Genomic DNA, 17187 nt, shown 5'->3' on the forward strand with positions numbered 1-17187 from the left:
ACTAACCTGTGCTTCCTCAAGGCTTGTATAAATTCATTGAATACAAACAATATTATGCTCCAAAACCTCACGGTGCTAAAATAAACTCAGATTAGCTGTTTTATTTATGTTCATGGAAAGGCATTTGGCTAATTACATATTAATGACTTGATTAAAATTAATTTACTAAAATTGAAAAAGTGACCACAATGCTTTGGAATATGGATGCCCCCTTTTTTTGAAAACCAAATAAGGATGCAAGACAGTCTCAATCATTATTATTGTTAATTATTATTAAGACAGTCTGGATTGCACTATTAACAGAGGGTGCCCTAACTGTAGTAAATGGATAACGGGATGAGCTTTGTGTAGTAATGTAGTCCAGGCTGTATGATTAAGTTAAAGTAGGCTTATTCAAGTAGGTAAACAAGTAGCTTAGATCCTGTACAGCAGTCTATAAGTCCTCATCAGCAGCCCCACCAGGAGCAGACTGCTAGCTGCTCAGCCCTACCACCAACTGTCACCACTCATACCCAGTCACTCAAGCATTCCACTCATGGCCCACACACCAACATTCCACACAGAACATTCACACTTGCAGAGCAGCTAGGAACAAGATAACATAGTATATAATAACAAAATATGAGAATACTACACATTGAATGTCTACTAATGCATCACGTGATTTGATCTGCAACTATGTTGATGTAGTCTTTACTTGATGCAAAGATGTGTTCACAATTAATAATCAACTAAAATGTTCTACTGAAAAACGGCAGGATCTTATATTAATCAACTTGGGCAGACTGCATTGAAAGGGGGGGGGGTCTTTGTTTGTGGAAACATATAATGTATGAAAAGATTCACTTTTAACCTGCCTTAAGTGGCTGCCAGAAATTATGAAAACTCAGAGGCACATCCAAAACATGAGTATTGCTTAAATATATTACTCCAACAACTTTTGGCTGGAAAGTACTGTTTTTGTTAAGTCACAAGGGAAGACTCCAGTTCATGAGAAATGTGTTATGGGAGTTTGGATGTTCACAGTCCTTGAGGCATGGATTGTGTCTAGAAAAGCTGCACATCTGGGAACCAAGCAAATCAGTTTTATTTTTATAACAAAGTAATCCCTGGTGCATTATAATAATAAAATATATCTAAGTAATATTGTCCTCATGATGTTTTCAATGTAATTGATAAAATATTTGTCTGTATTCGATTCAACAAAAGCAACCATTATCAGACAAGCAAGCGGGCAAAGACTTTGGGCAGGAATCTCAGCTAAAATACTGTCCACAAATTCAGAAACAGTCTGTGGTTTTGAAATATGTAAACAATGTTTTTAAATCCTAATTCAGAATAACATAACCCAATGCTGGAACGCCTTTCATCAAATACATTTATTGAAGGATAATTGGGAACACAGGATGCAGCACCCAGGAAATGGCAATTAAGGACTGGTGGACTCGAGGCTTCCGAAATAACAATTTACAACTTGCAAAACATCCTTCTCATTTTCAGCTCCTAAACTCCCATCAAGGATCCATCGCCAGTATACCTAAAGGTAAACACATGGACCTTCCGCTTGCTCGGAACAACATATTTCTGTCCTACAGATGGTTCCATATCCAACTAAAACAAATTGAAAGGAAATAAGAGCAGTCCAGATTTGTCATAGAAAACTGCATCCTTGATCATCCCACTACTGACCTAATATGCTGGGCCAGTGTACTGCTGTGGTTCCAATCCATGTAGACTGAAGATGAAGCTATTTCAAAATCCTGACTTCAATAGCATAGTCTTTTATTAAGAATACTTCCCTATTTACCTGCACAGAACATGTTCTTTTCTCTATTTTACTGATCATGCCTGGATTTTTACAGTGCTTTATATCTTGGCCTACCTCTGTATTTGCTGCCTACCTCACAATAACAGCTAGGCATGTCAACTTGTTGTGTCCGTTTGCCTGGATTTAACTGCACCAAGGTATTACATTTAAATCACGTGGTACAATGCACAGGACCACACACTAGCTTCTACATACAGAGCAGACAGTTTTCCAAGCTATATGCCCAAATATTCCCTGTACTCAGCCTTGGAAGAAGTTCCTGTGAGTCCTCATTTTACAATTTCCTTGATAAGGGGTCATATTCTGTGGAAAGGCAGCCAACTTGTGTAATGACTTTGATAAAAAGATGAGGTTACAGGATAATTGTTGATCTCCAGTTAACAGCTAAAAACCTAAGTGGATCGCCTTGTTGAAGCCACACAGGCAGCCCCAAGAAGCCTTTGGCAGGCGATCAGTTTATAAAATGGCATAATATTACATAACACTTTGTCACACTAACCCACTGGAAAAGTGTTAATGAAAACAAAAAAATTCCTGGAGTGGCCACCAGTGTGAGGTACTACAAAAAGAGGTTCTACTACCAACATAGTTAAAACCATTATATTAGTTATAGGAACTCTTGACATTCTGCAAACTGAGGCCTGGCCCCCAGGCACACCAAGCATATCAAGGCTATCAAGCCTGCCCATCTGGCATGGCGCACTGAAATGTGCAATCTGTTGAAAAAGCAGACGTCTGCAACAGCTTTGATTGGGAGACACACTTAACTGATAGGAACTTGGATGTTAGCAATGCTGACATTGAACAGCCCGAACTATCTTACTGACACTATATGTGCTGCTGAAATGTCCTACAAATGTTATTAAAAATGTTTAGAACAGGTATATAGTTTTGAGCCTATACATTTTGATATTTCCTGTTAATTTCAGCATATAACACTGTGTTCCACAAATGCAACATATTCCACAACATTTTACGTATCCCCCAATATATGCCCCACAAGATACAATGTGCCCAATGGAGTTGGATGAGATTCACAATACTGAAGGAGTTAGGAGATCTTCAATGTGCTCCACAATATTCAGTATGCTTCTCAATATTGAATACCTTCTACACTGTTTAACAATCTCCACAAATGTCAACGTAACTTACAAAACTCAAACGTGATCTTCAATATTGAACAATATCCAGAATATTCATCTTGTCCAACAATATTTGATATGCTACACAATATGGCACTAAATGCCCCTACAGCTTTAATCTGATACCATGTATTTACCAAATCGGTGTTATTTTAGTCAAATAAAATTACATTTATTTGTAGAACCAGCTGCCATATTTGCCTTTTGTGACAAGATGATTACCAAAGCATCAAACTGTGTGGTCTGCATGGTCAACTACATGAAAAGGCACTACTGATGTTGCATATTACTAACCATCCCATGGAACGAAATAAGCAGAAAGACAGTAAGGTGTCTTTCAGTTTGCAAAAGACTTCAGTCTTGCGGTTACGTGCCCATATTTGCGATTGTGGTACATCTAATGTGGGGACCAAAGCCTTCTATACATATGTCTGTGCTCAACGGGCAGGGACATCAACTGCCAAGATCCGCATGTACCGTAATGTCGTAATTTCAAATGCCAACCAACCTATCACTCTTTTGGGGTAAATTAAATGTTTCAGTCAATTTGCTTTATAACACAACCTGTTAGTGTGGGGCCTGGTAACAGTGCAGTTAGTTAAAGTGTGCTAAATAAATGCATAAGAAATTTACAATCACTTAACCCATACGTTTAATTAGGATTATTAAACAATAAAAACTGGGCACAATAATTGATTAATCCATTAAAAGACTTTCATGAAACTACAATTACAACACTATTCGAAAGGGTGATTCATCAATTTAAAGTGCTTGGGAACAGTGCAATTAAACTATGTATCAGTAAATTGACATTGCATGATCACATAAAAACAATTAAGTAACAAACTGCAATTCAGTCAAGTAGGCAACAGGTCTGAAAAAATCTCCATCCTCATTCATTGCTTTGTGCGAACATGCCATGCTGATAACTACTTTATCACCACAAAATCCCTTGAGAACAATGGTCTGAATTTACAAACATGAAGAGCTACAACAATGGGGACCCAGGGGAACCTTGGCGCGAGCCGGTGTCCCCCTGGGGCGATTCGCGCTTTGGAACAATCCAGGCAGCGTAGGGGGCAGGTTTAGTGGGTAGGTTATTTATAGGAGGGCTTTGGGCGTGAATTTTCACCCTGAGGAGATTTGCTTAGGCGAACGTGTTATTGACCCACCATCCCACCCTTTCTTTTTATGTTGTTATTTTATTTAAAAAAACAAAAGAAAATAAATAAATAAAAATAAAAACTTGTTTTCACGTCACGTTAGGACAGGTAACAGTTTTTTCTCCTTTGTGTGTGTCTTTTAGGCGCTTTTTGGGGGTTTGGATAGTCTGGAGCGGGCTTATCCTTCCCTCTGGGGTGGGGGGAGGGTGGACAAAAAGCTTGATAGGTAAAACAAAATGAGGGGAAAGGAAATGATGCCATTGGGCAGTACATGGGGTATTTTTATGAAAGTCTTGGGAATATTTTGGTTTGTTATTTATGATTAAATGTTTTAAAGCGTTATGACAATGTGGATTTTTGTCGTAATAAGGTTTGTTTAAGAAAATAGTTTATCTGTTTACCCGTCTTAATAAAGTGACCTTTTTTGCTAAGTCAACTTTGGAGTGAATTGTTACTGCGCGACGGGAGCCATGCCAGATTATAAGGCTAATCCCAATGCAAATGGTTCTCATATAGAATAACTATTTAAACTTATCCCCAGTTGATATCTGGGAAAACAAAGTTTATGTGTTGCATTAGATACGTATTTTAATAGAGCTCCCAGTTTTATGGTTTTTGTGTTTTTAACATTTCCATCTGTATCTACCTATTTTTTTTTCAGCCTTCTTATTTGTATTTATCCATATTCATTTGGTGGTTTGTGAATAAATTAAGTCATGAAATCATATTTTTCTACATTTAACTAATAGAAAAGCACTCACACTTTGACGTCTCATGTTTTAGCAAATTAAGCAGCCAAATATAACAAAATATTATGCCCACAGGCAGATATTAATATTATACTTCAGATAAATGTAGACATATCCCATTGTTTAAGGAAATCTCATCTTGTTTCTAAACTTCGCATGCTGTCTATTTTCTCTGCTGTTATCCTGCAATACATTAAAGACAACTTGAAGAGCCACTCAAAAGAAACACAATTTTCTGTATTTTTCCACTTTTAAAAATAAATGCAAACAGGAAACACATTGTTTTCTATCCGTACTCATAAAATGTAGTAAAAATTGAAAACTACGACCTTTAATTATATATATATATATATATATATATATATATATATAAATATATAAATGGGAACTTCTGGTTGATACCAAATGAAAACCGAGTATGGTCTATCTTGCTATTTTTCATCTGCAGACAGCTGGGATCAGACAACCTACACACATATTTAAGCACATTCTGATGAAGAGCCATCAGAAATAAAATTACATCTCATGCACAAAATTACAGTCGAATAGTGAGGCACTTTTCCCAGAAACCTATAATCCATGACAATAGTCTCATTCTATAAAACAGATAAACAAACCTCAGGCAGCAGGGACTGGTAAAGCTAGCAAGGAGGCTAGTACAGATTTTAACAAACCTGCTGAGCCACCTATTCAGTTACCAATAAGCAGGGGTGGAGCTACATTCCCTTTACAATCTGAGCCAAATCCACTTGCATCCTTTACAGAGATATTTATTCACATAACAAATGGACAGACAAAAGCTGTTAGGAGGTAGTTTAATCAAATAAGACCCTTTTTACAGCACTGAAGACACAACTAAAGAAAAAAGTGGCACAATCATGCCTTAGTGTAACATTAAGGGCCCGATTCTGATCTCACTAGGAAAGCTCTCTGTATGACTCGATCCGGAGGGCTTTCCGAGCAAGACATTTGGCCTCTCAGGGGTTCATTGGTGTAATGCTCCTAGGATGATTTGAGATTAAACAATCACTTTGTCAATATTAAAACGTATTTCTTCTAAATTCCACAGAAATGTATTATTTTTTAAAGTAGTACCCCCTTCTTCATGTTATGCTTTGCAATTCCTAGGTGAGTTAGGGTGAATTACCAAAACACAGGGAATTCTGAGCCTCTCAATGGATGTATTAAGTGTCATGAGATTTAACTCAGAACAAAGTCAGCTATAGAGCGGAGTGATAAGCAGAGGGAGGGATAATGAGGCAGAAACAGACAGGGTGATAACCTAGACATTAGACTGAACAGAAGGGGAAAATCTAGAATATAAACTAAATACTCGTCAGAGGACAGCAAGGAAAACATACACAATATTAATTCAACACTAGGGTGCATCCAGCAAGGGAAATTAAATAATACAAACTAAAGACGATACCAAGGATCACAAGAAAAACAGAGCCAGAATAAAAACTCGAGACTAGGTTGAAAACCAGAACGTATGAGAGATATTATGTAAACAAGAGACTTGACGGAAGACAGCAAGGAACCTTGTTCAGCCCCACCCCACTATCAAGCCATGGTAATTTGGACAGTGAGCTAGCCTATGACAATCTTCCGAAATTGCAGAACGGGTCTGAAGTGTGAATACCTGTGGTAGAAGATGGTGATCATCACCCTTGTATTAATTTGTTTAGCTTGAATGTTGCCACTTTAGCTTCAAAAGTCTCAATCGAAGGTTGGCAATCACTTATTCTAGATTACGATATAGTTTTTATGCAGGAAACTTGAGAATTGGCAGAGGTAGAATTTAATGGATATACATGCTTTAGCTTGCCAGCGGCACCATCACCAGTCGGACTCTAAAGGGGGTCTGTCAGCCTAATTTAAGATTAATATTGGTTGCTCTATTTTACCTCTTCTTTTAGATCAGGGGGAGGAACAGGCCTTGTGCCTTTGTTGGAATGATCATTATAGGGTCTATATGGTGAATTTTTATTATAATAATTTTTCTAGCAAGGGCAACTGCAATTTTCAGGGTTTGTTTTCAGTAATTGAGTCATTAGAAGAAAAGGAGGCTCGGGCAGAATGCCACTTTAATCTGCTGGTGGCAGGTGACTTTAATGCCAAACTAGGGGATTTGCCCACTTTATCACCAACTATTTTTGATCCACTAGCCTGAGAAGCTGATTTTAATGCCATGGGTCGTGGTCTTTCTCCCTGTTGTCCGAGCGCGATCTAACCAACAAGGCCCTTAATTCTGCTAGTTTAGAAATACAAACCTTTATAGGGAGGGGTGCAAGGAGAATAAAAGATTACTGGGCCGACTACGATGCAGCCTGGAAATTTCCTGGCCACATCTCAGTTTAATTTCCGTCTGCCGCATTACAATGCTGGCGGTTAGAAATTAAACCACCCGGTGATTCTGACTTGCTTTTGACAGGCTGAAGGCCGACACGTAACCCCTAAGGGCAGCCTTTCTACCCTTAGGATTACAATACTCGGTTTCCGGCAGGCTTTCCATGTCGGACTTTGACATTGAAAGCCAGTCGGAAAGTGAGTATGGGGGCCCCTAGCAGGGCCCCCTTGCCCCTGCAGCCTCCAATTGGGGGCAGAGGGGCACCTTTGGTATCCCACTGTTCATCCCTGCACCGTGAGCAGACACCCTGAGGTGCCTGCCACTCAGGGTGGGGATGAACACAGACTCCCATTCCTCTATGACAGCTTATGTTACGGCCAGTTTACCGACATAACACCAGCTCCCATAGAGGAATGAGCGTATGCGACCAACCACTGTTCGGTCGCATCAGGAAGAGGCGATCTGGACCGCCCTTCCGAGACAGTCCACCCAACATCATAATAGGCCCCTATGTCTTTACCCTCCAAAGTATGTCATCAATATTTTAATTAGCGAGGTTCTTGTACAGGTCTACAGTGACCAAAATCCTATTGCAGTGCAACTAGGGGCCCCGCAAAAGCGTCATGAGCTAAAGTTTATGCCTCCCCACGTACCAACTGTTATGAATGCAGGCCACAGAGTGGTATGGCGCACTGCGAATCTGAAGCATATTATTAGGATAAAAACTAAATAATCGACAGGGGACAGCAAGGTAACCATACACAATATAAATTCGACACTATGGCAAATACAGCAAGGGAAATGAGACGATACCGAGAATCACAAGGAAAATGGAGCCAGAATAAAAACTAGATATTAGGTGGGAAACCAGAGCTGTAATGTAATAGAGACAAAACATATGAGGGAAAAGAGAGCTATTATGGAAACTAGAGACTTGACGTGGGACAGCAAGAAAAACAATGCTAGAATTGTCATTATACTAGACAGAGGATAGGAATGAAGACAGAGGTTAAGACCAGTCGGAGAACAGCATAGAAGACAAAATTATAAACAAAATACTAAACAAAGGACAGTGCGGCACACTGTCTTTACACTAACAGAACAGATATGGGATAGAAGGGAAAACAGAACTATAACACTACAAAAATACAAATTAGCCAGAGACTAAAAGCAAAAGAGGTTTATTGTAAACTAGAGACTTGATCTGAAACTATACATTAGATAGAAGAGAACATGGACCGGTGAACAATAATACATAGACTATTTGCAGGGGAAACACAAATGGATTTCAAGAAGGATATCAGGCACCAGCGAAATATGGCATATACTATAAAGAAGAAATCAGCATCAAAGACGCTTCTGTAGATTAGAGAGTAGGTGAGAGTTAACAGTATTCACAAAATCTAGAGATAACAGTAATCACGAAATCTATTGACGGCCGCTGCCGATGGCTGAACCAGTTGCCATCTACATTCTCCCATAGATAGGTACAGCCCATAAAGGGACAGAAGGTAAAGGGAACCAAAGAGTTCTGCTCCAGATCCAGTAAATAGGAACAATAATCATAGTTTCACCACAGATGAGACAGAGACCAGCAAGGAAGCCACATGTAATCGAGCGCTACAAATACACCGATGACCCCCTAACCCACGACCTCGAAGAGACCTGCTGACAGTGGTAGAGCTATAAATAGGAAGCGAGGTTCTGCAGAAATGCGGATTTCAACGGAGAAACCTTTCAGTGGTAACTCGAGAGCAGTGAATTGGCGCTCGACAATTCATCAGTGTGAAAGCAACACGGCCAACTCCTGCTCCTTCCCCGCACTGCTCCACGAAAACGTTGCACGTAGGAAGCTCATTCGCATTGCAACTATTTTCATCTCATCCAATCTAACGTGGCCATAGGGCATGCAAATCACTCGAAACACCTCAAGCATAGAATCGCCAGGAAATTGAAAGGCAGCTCAGGGGAAGGGGTGGGAAAACAATCCGAGTTGACCCTGGATCCTGCCTGCCATAAATGTGCACAATTAAACGGCGGGAAGTACACTGCTTCCAGAGTGCCTAACACAGCAGCATCGGGGGGTGACTTGGAGTCACGTTGCACCTGCAGTACGAAGGGGCTAGGAGCGAGCATAACCAAGGAGGGGCGCCGCTCGAGCAGGAAGTAAGGTGAGGGGATGGCGGTGCACCGCAGGTACTGACCTGTCCGATCCCTGCAGCTGGCTTCCGGGCCACAAGGCCCCCGGCACACAGGAAGACGCACGGCCGTCGGTGCAGGAAGCGGCGGCTGCTGTCCCTCCCCCATCCATGGCGCGCTCCCACTGCGGGAGCAGCGTGTGAGGCGGGGAGGCAGCGGGGCCAGGGAGACACCAGAGACGGCGCTGCTGTTCTACAACAGGAGGCGGGGGCTCGACTTCCCACGGCCAAGGCGAGGGAGGGGGGCGGCCTCACCCGCTGCATGACGGGGTCTCCATGGCCGGGGGTGCTGGCACTGTCATAGACACACCACAGGATCCCACGTGAACAAACACGCCGAGGCGAGTCTTGCAGCCCCCAATACAAAAGTTATCATTCAATTCCCGCTGAATGGGTGACGCGGCGAAGAGGCTGCCCGGGTATTCTTCCTGTGTAACCCTTTCAGGGAGCAGCTAGAACGAAACATCAGGATTTCAGTGTATTTCAGGCAATGCCTGCACGTTGCGACATCAGTCAGGGGTGTGTTTCGTCTTACCTTCCAATCGACTAGGAGAACACGTCTGGCAGCCAGGAGTGAGTTAAGAATAGGAGGCCCCCATCTTTTGTGGAATTATAATAAGGTGTGCTGGGCAGGAAGGCGCTAGGTCCGAGAGTCAAGTCTCGAGTCATGGATGAACACATACATGTAGTTGCCTATAATAGGTGGCACGTAATACCGGTGTGACACGGGCTGCACCAGAGTTACAGGAAGCGGACGTTTTTGGTCATGATATCACACTGTTAACCACAGTGCGGCTGGTAAACTTTGAGAGTGGTGGAAGGTAAATACCATACCTTACCTTAATTAGACCGGGCAAAAGTGCAAGACCAACTTCCTTTCAGAGAGTACAGGAAGGAGTGTGCTTGCCTGTGAGAAAATGTTGACATACAAATCAGCGCTATTGCTGCATTTTACAGCACTTAAATAAAAAAGGATAAAACAAAGATTCTGAAGTTGCACTAATGATATCTTACAGTATGTTTGCAGACCCCCCCCCCCCCCATACAACATGACATGTCCCTTCACATCCGGGTATGGCATTATCTCCCCAAGAATGTTCAGTTTGTTAAGGATGAGCCCTAATAGGCATATCTTAACCCATACCAAGCTCATATACGTGCACATATGCTTACTCTTAGACACTTAAATCTATGCAGTCTTACACATACACACACACTGATGCATACATACATAATTTCACCGTTTGACCCTGCCCACCACCTCACTCCCGGCTGACGGCAGTGTTTGAAGCTCAGCAGCGGCAGCTTACAAAGATCTGCAGATTCAGCTGACATCAGTGCTTTAAATGGTTCTGTACGGAGTACCGATTCATTTTTATTTTGAGAGGGAGAGTACCGGCACTTCTCAAGAGTGACGTAATACTTTTAATTGGAGACTTCTCAGGAACAAGCAGGTACTCTGATAGAGTACTTGCACTTATTATTCCATTTCAAGCACTGAGCTCACTTCAACTTCACAAACGAATTCAGTGACACAGTCCCATCCCAAGAAGAAATTCGATCGCTGGAAAAAAATGTGCATTGCCTTTTTAAATATGATAGTCCTACATGCTTCTAATACAGGCGAATGGGGGCACACAGAAAGCACTGAAAAAAACACAGTGCATCTTGAAGGCACTAGCTGGTTTGCAAAGATGGGGGTGGTTGTTTACAAAGTAAATAAAGTTAGAGTGCCACTTACTCGTGAGTCCGTTCAGCTGGCATAGCTGCTCTTTCAAGGCTCTTCCTTTGCTAAAGCTTTACATCAGCAACAATGCAGCGTGCTCTTCGGCACTGCACTTCTGCAGTAAAACTGAAACTTAGAGTCACGAGATGCCATACTCCATCTCCAGCCTGCCCCTTAGCATCAAACTCAAAACCACCATTGGGCAAGAGTAAAGGAGGAGATGCAAACGTAGGTGATTACCACCTACTCATTCCTTTTCCTCACCAGGCTGCTCCGCTCCAGTCTATCACTAGAATGATGTTTGTTCTTCTGATTCCGCCGTGGGCCACAGATTAAACGCCCAAATGCTAGCATATTCCCTGAACCTTCCCACGCTCATCAAAGTGATGTCATAGTGCCAATATCGGCAACCGTTATCATAGCATACATCAGTACATAATCATAATAAAACACATGACACTGAATGTAAGTGGAGAAATATTGCTGCAGGTTTATTAGCATAATAAATATGCAAACACGGTGGGTTATCTTACGGGCGATCCCAGGGCAGGCCAGCCCCATGCCGCCTGCCCGTCTGATAAGCCTAGAGTCACCATGGCAACGCCAATTGGTGACCACCAAATGTTGGGAGGGTCCACCCCTCCCATCCGTGGACCTCCAGTCCACATGCTTCACCACGCCCCCCCGTGATGGGTGGGCGGAGCATACATGGCAGCCCCCGGTTGCTCAGACCCACAACCGCCTGTCGGTTAGCGGGGCGCCGTAGGTCTTCCAGTGGACACGCTAAAAGATCCCTGGGTATCCTGGCTTAGCACCACACGGTGCTGCTGCATGCTATACCCCTTGGTATGTGCAGACCCTGGATCGCCCTGTAACTCCTCCTGCAACACAAAAGTGAAAGTTGTTAGAAAAACCTTCCCCCCCCTTCTTGTCCCTCCTGATGCCGGGTAAGCGGATGGGCGGGCAAGGCAAACGAGCGGACAAGAGGGCGAGGAGGGGGCGGGGACCGAATATGTACCCCCCCCCTTGGCTCCTCCCCGCCGGAAGCAGCTACCTGACTGGGGTCTCCCTAGGTCAAGCCCAGGGACACGACCTCCCACCCCTGTGCCTTCCTGTGGCACTAAGGCGGCCGCCCTCAAGGGGGCGGGCCGCTGCGCAACCCCCACCCCGGGCAGCCTTACATAGTGCCAATATCGGCAACCGTTATCATAGCATACATCAGTACATAATCATAATAAAACACATGACACTGAATGTAAGTGGAGAAATATTGCTGCAGGTTTATTAGCATAATAAATATGCAAACACGGTGGGTTATCTTACGGGCGATCCCAGGGCAGGCCAGCCCCATGCCGCCTGCCCGTCTGATAAGCCTAGAGTCACCATGGCAACGCCAATTGGTGACCACCAAATGTTGGGAGGGTCCACCCCTCCCATCCGTGGACCTCCAGTCCACATGCTTCACCACGCCCCCCCGTGATGGGTGGGCGGAGCATACATGGCAGCCCCCGGTTGCTCAGACCCACAACCGCCTGTCGGTTAGCGGGGCGCCGTAGGTCTTCCAGTGGACACGCTAAAAGATCCCTGGGTATCCTGGCTTAGCACCACACGGTGCTGCTGCATGCTATACCCCTTGGTATGTGCAGACCCTGGATCGCCCTGTAACTCCTCCACAGCCTTGGGAGTGGCCACCGTCACTACCAGGGCCCCCCACCAAGGTAGACCTATTTCCTTACAACCTGCTGCAGCCAAAGCTTCCCCTAGGCCCAGTAGGACCAGTCTATTCGCAACCCGCAGCTGCCAAGGCTTCACCACGGTCAAGTAAAATTAAATTCATGCCTAGCGTGGAGAGGTGCACCCCATCACCCTCCAGACACCCTTGTGATTTGGCGTGTAAAAGGCCATGCCTGATGAAGCCAAAGCCTCTTAGCTCAGTGAACTTGCACATGGCGCTATTAACTTTTCTCCTTGACACCTCAATGGCTTCTCCTGAGCGGGCTCCTAGCCAAGGTAGCCTATTACTAACAGCCTGCTGCAGCCAAAGCTTCCCCTAGGTCCAGTAGGAAAAGAACCGTGCCTAAACTAGGGAGGTGCACCCCATCTCCCTCCCGGCACCCTGTGGACTTGGCGTGTATAAGACCATGCCTGATGAAGCCAAGACCTCTTTGCTCTGCGCAACTGCGCATGGCTCCTGGTAGGCCATCATACCTACAGCATACTGATACCGGGCATCTCCCAGGTGCAGTCAAAACAAGTCTACGCCCAACCGGGCCGGCGGCCAGCGTGCACCATCAGGACAGGTTCCCCCAACCTTTCTAAACTCCTCCGTGGATTTGACTGAAATGACCTTAAACCTAAATAGGCGATGGTCCAAAGTTGCCTGTGCATGGCTAAATAACAATCCCTTTGCCAAGACACTCCTGCCTGGCAGTTCCCAGACTGCCTTCCTTCCTCTTTCACTCCGTTGGAGTATGCCCATCGTATTCCATCAGTCACCACCAAATGTAAAGCCTTGCCCTCCCAAAGTTCTGCTAGTATACCAGGGAGAGACAGGTCAGAGTGACCACAGAGGAGAACAACGTGTAAAATGCTTCTCTATTTGAATACTGGACAAGCCAATTGGTCTCCAACAGATTTATAGCTTAAAGTGTTCCCCCGGTGCTTCCCTTAATCATATGGACCATAGGCCCCTGTTGGAAGGCCACTTCCACAACCTGCATAGCTGCCAGCCAGTGCTGTAGGGCGGGCGAAGTTACCCGGTACTGATGCTCGCAAAGGTACCTGTTTCGCCAAACTCAAGGGCGTGCTACCGAATGAGCAACCAGACTCTGCCCTAGTACCCAGAGGTCAAACCCAAGCCCCTCCAAGTTCTGCTGCTTCACCTGCCAGTTAACACGAATCCCAGGGCAGACCACCGGCCTATAACCCATGCTTGGCCATGCCTGAGCTAAAATACCTCTGAACAGCCTGACAACAGGCTAACCACCAGCATTGCGTTCTGAATGTTTCTGACACTGCCAAGAAACATGCGCATAACTAAAGCAACTGGCACCATGCCATAAAAGTAACAGTTCAGCCTTCTATGAAACAAACGTGCCCTTGTGGCGATCAGAGTAGTGCTCCCTCCAAGCCAGCAGCCCTAACAGGCAACCCGCACCCTCTTGGCACTGGCACACCCCCGCCACAGCTGCCCTCGAGTGCCTGGTCGTGTGAGGCCATAACCTATGTTTCATCACTGCGTCATACCGGGGTATGATGACCCATCTAACTCTACTGCTGAGTGCCCATTGCACCATCGCAAGTATGCCTTTGCCTGCTCAGAGTCTGGCTGTAAAGTTGGAAGACCACCGGTCTATAACCCATGCTTGGCCATGCCTGAGCTAAAACACCTTGAACAGCATGACAACAGGCTAACCACCAGCATTGCGTTCTGAATGTTTCTGGCACTGCCAAGAAACATGCGCATAACTAAAGCAACTGACACCATGCCATAAAAGTATCCATTCAGCCTCCTATGAGTGCAAAATGTGCTCTTGTGGCGATCCGTATTAGTGTTCCCTCCAAACCAGCCGCCCTAACCAGGCAACTCGCACCCTCTTGGCACTGGCACACTCCCGCCCCAGCTGCCCTAGAGTGCCTGGTCGTTTCCTAGCAGAATGTTGACAAATCTATGTTCTGCAATGGCACTACGTTGCAGCCTGGACCATTCTGCCAGCTTCCGAAAGACCTTTGTCCTGCTGCCTGGCCTAAGCAATCTTGCCCTGTTCTAGAAGCGCCCGCTTCAGCCCTACAGCTAACAATTCACCAGTAACCCCAAACTGGCCCTGATGCGAAACAAACCATGCCAAGGCACACAGGTGTGTGTAATAACTAATCGCAGGTCTAACAGCGTCAACAGGCATCCTCATCTAACAATAAGCATGAAGGAGTAAGGGTTTCCAGTGGGAATGAGATGACAGTAAATACAGCGGGAGGAGCGGCCAATGACCTGCCCAAAGACTCTTCGAAATCCTCCTACCGAATGATGTGGGAGCCCGCCACCAACCTCTGTCCAAGCCTGCCAGCCCCACAAGTATTTGGACCCCTATTGCACCAAGGATTGGAGGGGCGGGGGAGGGGCAGTCCAGTCTGAGGAAGTGTGTAATGGAGGACCTGCGCCCTAGAGTACCTATAGTTGGGTTCCACGAGTACCTGATGTGTTAATACTAATAGCGTGGTAGCAACTCAATCAGCACAGGGCAGATGCCCAACTGTCTTACAACCGTGTGAGACACACAGGGAGATAACGGAAGGCTAACCCCAGTCCGACACAGAACAAACCCACCATGTGACTGTGCTCAAAGAAAACTCCATCCCACATCAAACTGAACCAGTGCTGTGCCTGAAAATTACAACCGATATTAGAACCGATGCTACCTCCCTGCTTGCGGAAGCATAACAGAGGGGCCTAAGAACCAAATCACCAGCCGTTCGCTACACGCCTGGTATTACCCCTAGCAGCACTTCTCAAGCAGTAACCATTCTGTATTATACAGCGGCGCGCCGACCCCCCACAGCCATCGCCCAGAGGGGTTAGGGAACAACGCTTGCCACTGCATGATTATGTTACCCCAAGTGCGTAGAGCCTCGTTTAAACATGAGCAGCTGCAAAAGTATTCCTAGCTGAAACTAAGTGACAACAGAGGGACTCGGACCAATGTATTCAGAAGCTGAAGATGTAACGCCTATCGAACATACCTCCTCACCTTTGCACAAGAGGAGAGCGGCGCAACCTCGCTGCCCGCCCCACATCTCTGCATGTTCGACCCCCAGTCCTAGTCGCCCGGTGATGGCATGTGCTGACATAATATCTGTTTGCTCCAGGCCCTCTGCTACGCCCTGGAGGATGTGGCTGTGAGGGACAATAATGCAGCTGGGTCGAGTAAAACCGCACCAAGCAAAGGCAAACTATGTGGCACAATACAGCCATCTTGTAATGGTATACTTCATTCTTTTCACATTTTATTAAACTTGGTACACTTTCTGGGTACAGGTTGCACTTCATTAGTACCAGCCTAATACCTAAATACCGCAATAAGCTGAAGAAAGGTGACCAGTGCAGCTTTGCAGGGCTTTCCACTGCTTGGCAGCACGCAAACAAGGTGGGTGGATGAAAGAATCTATTCCAAGTGTGCGGGGACATCTTTCTCTGAGAAGACTACGGAAAAAACTCTGATAACCGAAACAAGGACATAAGCTGAATCGTTTTGTGCCATAACTGGCGAACCACTGAGGTAGCACTAAATACCACTGCCGGTGAGATACCGTTTGTGTACCGTGGCAGTATAACGGGGGACTCTCCTGAAAATTTCAAAACAACCCATAACTTCTAGATGCCCCGCATACTGCACGCTCCCTCCGGGCACAACCCAGCTCCTCCGCTTAGCGGCCGAGGGGCCCCTAAATTTGTGTCGAAAACACACTAAATAACAGATTGTTCCTGATGCCCAACTCAATTGTACTCATTTAACGACCTCAAGTGGCTGACACGCTGAGCCATTGGTTAGCCTGGTACTAAATATCAGATGCCACTAGTTACCCAGCTCAAAGGTACTCATCTTATCGAGCTCATGTGGATGAAAGGCCGAGCAGAAGGTGACTGGGCACTTAATAGCAGATGGTTCTAGCGACCCAACTCAATGGAACGCAGTTAATCAACCTCAGCTGGAAGAAAGGCTGAGCAATCGAAACAGTGACCCAGAGTTCAGACACCGGTCCCTGTAGGGGGGGGGGGGGGGGGGGGATTAGCTCACTGCGCCACCCGACCCGGTCCTATTACCACCCAAAAGACCACTTTCTAGAAGAAACCGATAATACTTCATACCGTGCTGCGTTGCAAATCCTATACGAATAATGGAATTATTAAATGCTGGAACATTAATTTTCCCTCTGTCACTCAAGCATGTTACAAGTGGATTAGTAAAAACTTCCGCCTCTGAGTTTGACTCCTGCGCATGTGCAGGGGGCTTCCCCACCCTTGCTGAAGCCTGTC

At 45.2% G+C, this 17187-nt stretch overlaps 1 protein-coding gene across 1 annotated transcript in view; it reads right to left on the reverse strand.

Moving 5' to 3' along the window:
• The window catches only part of ARHGAP32 (Rho GTPase activating protein 32), a 1461643-nt gene extending 1451759 nt beyond the window's left edge, over positions 1-9884 (reverse strand). Inside the window, exon 1 of the mRNA XM_085647194.1 lies at positions 9437-9884. Within this exon, the coding sequence (XP_085503320.1) occupies positions 9437-9543 (107 nt within the window). The 5' untranslated portion in view covers positions 9544-9884. The remainder of the gene's footprint in view (positions 1-9436) is intronic.
• Between the last annotated feature and the right edge of the window lie 7303 nt (positions 9885-17187).

This window comes from Triturus cristatus, chromosome 3_2 (assembly GCF_964204655.1).
Source record: "Triturus cristatus chromosome 3_2, aTriCri1.1, whole genome shotgun sequence".
NCBI lineage: Eukaryota > Metazoa > Chordata > Amphibia > Caudata > Salamandridae > Triturus > Triturus cristatus.